The sequence below is a fragment of the Linepithema humile genome, chromosome 8 (assembly GCF_040581485.1).
Source record: "Linepithema humile isolate Giens D197 chromosome 8, Lhum_UNIL_v1.0, whole genome shotgun sequence".
Classification (NCBI taxonomy): Eukaryota; Metazoa; Arthropoda; class Insecta; order Hymenoptera; family Formicidae; genus Linepithema; species Linepithema humile.
Window position 1 is genome coordinate 8,929,434 of NC_090135.1, and position 9,302 is coordinate 8,938,735.

Genomic DNA, 9,302 nt, shown 5'->3' on the forward strand with positions numbered 1-9,302 from the left:
GTTCTACTTTTGTTGTTTAAATTAATTAAATTAATCGGGCACAATAATTACAAAATTTTACGCTCCCTATAAACAATATTATAGAAAATTATGGAACAAGCTTATAGTACAAGCTTATAATACATCTTAAACAATAGTATAAGAAATAGAAATAACATGAAATTAATTTTTTCCTGCCTTCTATTTCTGCCATATTAAAAATAAAGAAACGGAATACGTTTTAAAATGGAAGACCAGTCTTTCGACATTGTTAAAGAATCGCGCCGATCGTTCTCATTGTTTATTGTAGTAAAAGGTAGCGACGCCGTTGCTATTAGATTGCCATTGATTTCCAGTTGCTAGGCTACGTGGCCGGCTTGAAAACGCCAGCACCGGTGAGCATGCCTGCTTACCTGGCGGTCAGTCGGCTGCAAGTTGCGCGGCGCAAAGTGTAAGCAAGCATGGGCCTGCCAGACATTGAGACCATACCCGGTAAAATAAAAGAAAACAAAGAGTTATACGCACCTGACGAGTGTCGCACGCACGAATCCGTCACGCACCTCGTATGCTTGTCGACATAAATTATTCTAGATCGTGTAATCACCGTAAAACGTCGGTCGCGATCGATTCCTCGAACAAACGACGTGCACACGGTTCCCCGGCATTATTGAAACCCCTCCGACGTACCCCCTGCTTCCTTTTGCCGGTTGCCGGCGTGAAGCAGCGTGAAGTAAGGAAAATCGATACGCGCGCCACCGTCATCGAGCGATCGCGAGGCGCGTAATTATGTAAAGTCGCGGGATTTACAGTAAATCATTGACTCTCTAAGTCGCAAGTTTAATTGAACTAATAGAAGTTAAACTTTGATCGCGGTCATGAAAGTTTCAAACATAATTGAGACTGTAAAGTTTCATGCGCTGCACTTTGATTCTCATAACGCGTCCCGCAAAACGAGAGAAAAATATTTTTGCACGTATTGCACAGTGAACTTTTTTGTTCTGAATAAAAAGCATGCAATTTATTCGTAAACTTTCGAAAAAAATTTTTATGATGCTATAATTTGCACGATGTGGAATGTACTCAATAGCGGATGGTAGCGGATCGTTAAGAGCGTGTTCCTACCAGCACAATCCGGTCGTTAATCGGCTAATGCCTTCGTCGTGGAACATGCGAGTCATATGCACATTCGTATCATTAACTTACTGGCTGGGTGTTATCGCGCACTGTTATATACAAGTTCGATAAATAAGGTGGGGCAAGAAACAGTAGTTTGTCAGAATGCCGTTCGATTTGTCTAATAACTTTATATATTTATAACTTTATATAGCAACAGAACACTATAAGCGAATCGATACCTAGTAAATAACATAATAAAAATTAAGTTAAATATTACTCTTCATATAAAACAACACAACTTACTTTCTGTTTTTTAACTATATATTTTTATTTTGCATAATGTCGTGTGTGTACAAATATATTTTTATAGAATAAATTTATTTTATTTGTAATATTTGCATCTATAATATAACGTTTTTTTCATAATATATTTTTTACACACACGGTCTTCATAGTGATATTTTTATTCTTAATTTTTATTTTATTTTATTTTATTATATTTCTTAATACTAAATTGTTTTCAACAGCCTGTTTGCATTTTAAATATTTTACATGTGAATGAATTGCTATTCTCGAATAATCATTATCTACTCTAAATTATGTACATATGCTTTACCGTATAATTTAGTAGCTATTAACAGGTCTTTGGGTCAATAACCCTGGAAAATATGCAAACTTCGGATACTATCGATCTTTCGCAGAGCCGAATATACTTGCCTTTGTCTTTTCAAAATTTTATGAACCTTCTTGGAAAGACTGATGCCATTAATAGTAAAAATAATTCAAAAGATCGACAAATTAAAGATCTCAAAGTCTCTAAGGGTATAGAATTGTAAAGATCTGACAGCTGAGCATTGAAATTGTACTTTTAATTACAATCTCCCGACGTGTCTAACAATAAGTTGAGAGACCATTTAACAGAATAATTTGCGCTGAGGCAGTTTGTAGTTGGCTAACGAAGGACAGATGCGTAATGAATTATGCAAAAGGACGCCGTTTGAACTTTTGATAAGACACAAGCGTAAATCTCGAAGGATATATCGTCAGTTTTACGTTATTGACCTTTGCGAAGGGAGGCTGAAATACCACTGTTAATCTCGTGTTGGACGGCATTCGGTGTCTTAACGCTTTTCCGGTCCTTTTTACTTCGCGCTCACTTTAAACTTAATTTATGCCAAGGCTGTATGCAACGATAAGATTTGCCCTCAGCCGTGTTATATTCATAGCGCTCCACCCAAGGCGCTTGGGCGTAGAAGAATATACGAGAAGTGATTTTCTTTTAGAAATTATATATATTTACTTTCGTCATCATTAGCACACGTAGAAAACAATGCTTACTTTTCGAAAACTTCTCTTTTTTTTCTCTTGTAAATAATGAGACACAAACTTTTCTATGGAATATTTTAGAAAACAACTAATAATATTGCCCGTTACCATGTTCGTGTTAAGCCCAACATCATTAAATATACTTTTGTTTAAGTCCGTGATTCGATCGCTACAAGTGGTTCCACGTGCAAGTTTGTGCAATACAGATAACGTATTCGTAATGTATTTATAGCTACGTGACAGAATAATATGCAGCGATTACGATCTTGCATACTGCAAGTATAACGCAATAAATTCTCTGCTGTAATTGGTAAGGATGTGGCATAATTTTAGACACAGATTTTATTTTGCAATAAATTCTCTGCTGTAATTTGTAAGGATGTAATTTTAGATACAGATTTTTCAATAGAAAGTGTGCTGAAGGAAAAAAATCACACGATTTTCAAGTGCAAATCTGAAGATCTATCAATCGAAAAATTTACGCGTATAAAGATAGGCTTGATTCATCTTACCTTCAATATTTAACGATGTATCGATCTTTGCACATTGTAGAGACTGGTGCGGTGTTCACGATCGGCCGCAGCAGATTCGCGGATAACATTGCGTCGCATTTCTTCATACGCAAGGATCCGGTCGTTGCCATCGAGTGTGGAGATGAGCACTCCGCCGTCATTTGCCGTAAGTCTGTATTTTCAAAAATAAAAGAATATTAGAAGAAAAAAAAGAAATAAATCTGGAAAACAGCCTTTGGTCCAGGTTGTATATAAATTAAAAATAAGTCTAAAATTATTTTAAATAAAAATGTTATTAGTTTAAAATAAATTCAAATCGAGTTTAGATTGAATGCAAATTGAACAAAGACATTATTATTTTAATCTAGATTTAAGCTGGCTTATTGAAGTACTATCGAGAATACTATTTCAAGCTAAATTAATTCGATTAACTTGGAAAGTCTAAGTTCAGCTTATTACGAGATTGTCAGGGCATAAAGAAAAAATTAATGGTATAGGTTGATTGTGCTGTCTATCAAATATCGTTAATCGATTCCGTGACATATAGCGTAGACGATAAACTATGTATTCGCAATGAGCGATGTTTGCAAACAACATACCTTTCAGTAAACAAGGATAACAATATTTCTATTAATTTTTATTTTTTGAATTTAATTGCAAAATGTTGTCTCGCTCTAACTTTTACTGTATTTATTTGATGGAATCCGATTGTTATCGAGACAACGCGTTAAAATTGTTGACTTTTTGATTGCTACTCTATAAAACTCATGAACTATAATATGGGGATATATGATTCGGGTTCGCATGATTTACAGCTTCTGTAGCATGCCACGCGAGGGGTATATACAGCTAAACTGTGCTTACATAGGGATACCCACTGGCCAGTAAATCGATATTGAATACGCAGTCGTCGGCCTAGCCGACATTGTGGGCGTTATTAGTGCAATGTTTCTTGAAAAAAATTACTGCATTTTATAGTTTTCTCATCCAAAAATTTGGATGAGATTTACATTAATGAAACTAAAGAAGTAATTATAAATAATAATAAAATAAAATTCAAACAATAATTTTATATAATTTAACAGCTACTTGTTGACATTAATATTTCATCCATTCGGGATGCAACTTTTGTTTTCTCGTTTTGTTTCTTGCTAATAAAAACATGCTTACGTACTTCTCCGCGTATAATCTCTTTTCTTTCTACAATTAAATTTACATAATTAAGTTTATCGCCGGTAAGATTCATATCTCTAGATACTTTCAGATTCTAGAGATGAACTGTCTGTATTGCATAAATACAGATATTATCTTAACAGCGACGATAGAGAGAGAGAGAGTTTCGGACATGTTACAATTTACTGAATATATCTTTCACTTCTGCTTACCTTGTTTCTTTTTTTTATAGAAACTGGTAGATTGTTCATATTTGGCAGCAACGATTGGGGTCAGCTCGGTCTGGGACATAAGAATCATATCAGCAAACCTTCGTGTCTAAAAAGTTTGTAACTACTTTATCGTGTAACTACGTATCTTGTAATAATAAAAAAGTTTGATAGTTAAATATAATTATATAAGACATATTTATCTGTGATATTAAAAATGTCGCCATTCCACTTTCGAGTGAATAAATTATTAAACGTATTGTAAAAATATCACGTCGTAAATTTATAATCATTAAATATCGAGGCTACCTTCTCTCTTACAAAATCGTTCGTTTAATTAAGCGCTTTTCATGATTGTAATAGGCACATTTTTATTTTAGTTTTGAAACCAGAAAAAGTCACACACGTCGCATGTGGAAGAGCGCATACTCTCATATGTACCGGTGAGTAGTGCACGAAGATACAAATATTATAAATAATAAAAAAGTCAAATTGATTATATTGTTTATTTCAATATTATTCATAGGTTTTTAATTCGTGAAATAAATAAATTTAATTCGAGAAATAAAATATTAACTCTTTTAATGAAATAAGCAGCTCTACATTTACTAGAATAATAAATTGTAAATGCGCGATATCTGGAATATTGCTTATATGTATACACGATGTATAGCTGTGTCATTAGCAGATGCACGATATCAAGTGAGCACACTATCTCTATATATATGGTTTTGCGTGTCACGAACATCGAATGAATACTTGCCGAGTCATTCAACTTCAAACTTATTCTCGTTTGAAGGCATCAACGCGATAAGAACGCCTAACTGGCATGCCACTTCGGTAACTTTCTAAGCAGATATTCAAGATGTTAATACGTCAACAAATTGAAATATCTTTAAGCAAGTAGCTTGCAAAAATATTTCTGTAGCTAATGCGGTTATAGCTAATTTGTTTTTTTTTTTAATCTGGCATAATTAACAAAAGTTGAATTATTTTTTATAAACAATTGAATACACACTTCGAAATGATTTTTTAGGAGCTCAAAAGATCTTCGCATGCGGCAGCAATCAGGAAGGTCAACTGGGTCAGGAAAATTCCGCGATAGGCGACAGCTCTAGTTCTCCAATTCTGGTTTACGATTGTGGACTGGCTGGACCCAGGATCATCCAAATCGCAGCAGGATCGCATCATTCGATGGCTTTGACTAGTGACGGAGGAGTCGTCGCTTGGGGAAGCAATTTAGAAGGACAATTAGGATTGCCAGGAATTTCAGGTTTAGTCAGCAAACCTACGAAGGTCCCTATTCCTGAACCAGTAAAGGAAATCAGCGCGGGATATTATCATTCAGCTTTTTTGACCGGTAATGTGACACTCAATAAATTGCATTGAATCCCTAAAAAATGTATATTACATTAGAATTTTGGAAAAAAATGTTAAAAATAGTGATTTGAGAATTTACCAAGAATTCTAAAACGTTGTAACACATCTATTTTTCACGAGATAAAATCGCTTGCATTGCGTGTTTGCACACTTCTAACGATGCGCGCAAACACGCATTGTAAAATACATTAGTATGTAATTTGGCGACACGTTTCGTTTCCAGAGAGCGGTCTCGTTTATGTCTGCGGCGAGTCGGAAAGCGGTAAACTAGGAATCGATGTCAACTTCTCCACGCAGGTTGCACCGAAGCAAATGCAGTTGCCGACGCCGGCACTTCATGTTACATGCGGCGGACATCACACATTCATATTAGCAGGTAGAGTTGATAGATCTTGATTTATTTTCAATACTCTTTGACTTCGCGCATTAATTAAAAAACTTTTATTAGATCTAATTTTTTGTAAAAGATCTAATTTTTTTAAATATAATAATACAGGGATTTTACCGAATTTGCAAATTAGCTCTGATAAAAAAATTTCAGCAAATGGCAATATTTATTGTTCCGGAAGTAACGCCAGCGGGCAGCTTGGTTTGGGCACGAATGTAAACGAGATACACACGCCAAAACTCCTTCCACGCGGTGCTCTTCAAGATGAAAAGATCGTTAAGATTGCCTGCGGTGAAAGTCATAGTGCTATACTTACCGGTACTTACAAAATCCTGCTTTGATTATCGCATTTGAAATTTTTAAATCTTTGACTAACATGTCACTTATTAATAACAGAGTCTGGCAAGCTCTTCACTTGCGGCGATGGGCGACATGGAAAATTGGGTTTAGAGGAGAACGAAAACAACGTTCACGAAATAACATTTGCTGCCAAATATCAAGAACTTTTTGTTACAAATGTAATTTTGCTTATCTATTTAAATATATTTATACTTTTACACCGTTTTATTTGTTCATTTCTTTCACAGGTCGCGTGCGGAGGGTGTCATACGATATTGGTTGGCCGTAGACACGAAATGAATTATCAATCACGACCGGACTCGACTGTAAAAGCAGCTACATTATACATATTTTTGATAAATAAGTTCAGAACCAACAAAACATATTCATTTTTATTAATTTCAGGAGCAAGTACAGAAGAAAAGTCTACCTCCTTTAAAGCTTCCTGTAAATATGCACAATGAACGAGTCGACAATACGGAAAACAAATCAACGGACGAAAATTCACATATCGATAAAATTAGCGAAACATCAAAAAATGATAATATTCAAACAAATTCCTCGGAAGAGGAAGTATCAAAGAAAGAGTCAGAAGTTTCGGTAAGCGATGAAAAAATTGCCAGTCCTGAAAAATCCTCAGAAGCTGCTTCGTTAGAAAATGAGGAAGAAAAAAATCAAATCTTAAATACAAGTTCTAAGATCGAAGAATCTCAATCGACCGAAAGCGAAGATCAATTAAAAGATGAGAAAAACGAGCAGAATGACGAAAATAATGAAAGCAAAGATATTGAGGAAAAGAACGAAGCCCAGGAAAATAATGAAAATGTGAATACTGAACAAGATGCTGAAGAGTCACAGCCAGAAACAGCAACAACGAGGATACAGGACGAAGCGGAACAGAAAACGTCCACAGATTCTACAGGACCGCCAAAACCACCAAGGCTAAAATCCGGCAGTGCCGGTGATAATGCAAGCAATGGAGAAGAATCAAAGGAAAGCGAAGAAGGTGAACATGAAAAAAAAGAAGACAACGAAGAGATAAAGACGAGTGACGAACAAGATTTAAGTACGAAATCTCCGGAAAAATCAAAATCGGTGTCGAAAATTAGTATTGAAAAAGCTGTGGAAGCTATCGAAAATACGATAGAAAAAGTCGAGGAGGATGGAGATGCTGAAGAACCAGAAAAAGCGGAGATGGACGGGACGCAGGACGATGCTGATGTGGTGCAATCTCCGGCACCACGAACAGGTTAGCGAAATAAATATTTAAGAGAAATAAGAAAATCAATCAAAAGCATTGATCAATTAATATAATTCACTTTGAAATAGATTTTGGCGAAATAGAAACAACTTTAAAACTCTAATATTAATTTTTAAAGTTGTTTCTATTTCACCAAATTTTTATATAATTTTTAATATGCATTCACAAATATTATAAACACTATCGATTATTGTGTTTCAGCTAAGATGGCAAAGCTATTCAAAGGCAAACGGCAGCAAGAAATACAGAACGGCACTAAAACGAATAGCGCAGCAAATCCGAAAGCTAAGGTACGCTAAGAAAATACAAGACATGTATATTTTATAGAATATCAATCGGTAGAATTTTAAATTTGTATACGAATACTATTTAATTATTATTTTGTCTCTTTTCAGTCGAAAACGTGCACCGTTCTGTGATCAAAAAGACTTCGCAAAAGAATATTACAATCCATTATATTTTTTATAAAATAACTTGTCGCTCCTGGGACCAATACATGTGGAACCAGAAATTTCCCTCTCTCTCTCTCTCCAATAATCGACATCAAGAGCTCCCTTTTATCACAAACCGATATATAAAAAGTTAGCTTACAACTAGATCTGCATTATATCGCGCCGATTTTTATCTCCCGTTCAACTTTCCGATAACGAAGAAGTTTAATCAAAAAACGTCAGCACTTTTAAAATCACTTATTAAAAATTTACTTACTATACTTAAGCACTGTAAATATATACATATATACATAATTGTACGTGTGTGCTATCACAGTATGTACATACTAAAATAATTAATAAATAATTGTACTCATCAGCCAGAATATTATTATTTGCTTTACCCATCGCAAATTTTACCTTAGATCGAGTTTTCTGCTAATTCCAGCGTGTAATCTGTAACACTTAAACAATAATTATTAGAAATTAATTATTTACCTCTCATATGCACAATAAAGCATGAATATTTTACACAGATGTAATACTTACAATCTATAAATAAATAATTCAGTTTCTTCTTCTTGAGACGAGATCTTTTCCTGTGTTTTCTGCTCCAAAGAAACGTAGTATGATTTAATTTCATTAACTTTCCCGTGCATGTAGAAGAAGGAACCAAACAATATCACATAATAAATAATGTAAGAAAAATACTAGACTGTCACCGTCATTTTAATCTTCGACGCTGCAAATTGTTCTCCGATAAGATCGTTAATATAAGGAGAAATTATGCATTATCATCTGCATCTATGTATTTATCGCACGCACATTGCTATTCTTCATCGTATGCGTATGCTGATATCAAGTGCCAGAAAGAAGGAACATAAGAATGAGAGAGACCGTATTATCTTCGTAAGCGCGTCGCGGCGTGTACTAAGATTGTCGTAGCCTACACACTCTATATCCCTTCTCCGACTCTTACATCTCTCTGACATGCGTGTTAGTACGCACATTGTTGCTCGCAAATTCCTCTTCTTCCAAATCGGAATGTCCTTGCTCTCCTTGTTGTTCTCCTAGCATAATTCTTCATTATAATTACAACCACGTACGATAAATAACGTTGTTTTTTACAAGTACCTATGTATTGCGTTCTTATTTAGTTACTGCAATTAACAATATTTTACTCTTTTC

The 9,302-nt window shown here is 34.8% G+C and overlaps 1 protein-coding gene across 1 annotated transcript; it reads left to right on the forward strand.

Annotated features, from left to right (window-relative positions):
- The first annotated feature begins 50 nt into the window (after positions 1-50).
- On the forward strand, positions 51-8,493 carry LOC105670578 (X-linked retinitis pigmentosa GTPase regulator). The gene is made up of 12 exons (XM_012364170.2): positions 51-471; positions 2,974-3,099; positions 4,339-4,431; positions 4,696-4,758; positions 5,352-5,675; positions 5,919-6,071; positions 6,237-6,401; positions 6,480-6,601; positions 6,671-6,748; positions 6,828-7,671; positions 7,885-7,973; positions 8,079-8,493. Exons 1-12 carry the CDS (start codon positions 441-443, stop codon positions 8,100-8,102), a joined length of 2,112 nt encoding a protein of 703 aa, XP_012219593.1. The 5' UTR covers positions 51-440; the 3' UTR covers positions 8,103-8,493.
- Positions 8,494-9,302: the final 809 nt, after the last annotated feature.

Bases quoted from the DNA above. Each gene is read 5' to 3' on its own strand.
- LOC105670578 (XM_012364170.2), top strand. From the start codon at position 441: ATGGGCCTGCCAGACATTGAGACCATACCCG. The intron at 5,676-5,918 runs GTAATGTGACAC...TTTCGTTTCCAG, and splicing joins TCATTCAGCTTTTTTGACCG to AGAGCGGTCTCGTTTATGTC. The intron at 6,602-6,670 runs GTAATTTTGCTT...TTTCTTTCACAG, and splicing joins AAGAACTTTTTGTTACAAAT to GTCGCGTGCGGAGGGTGTCA.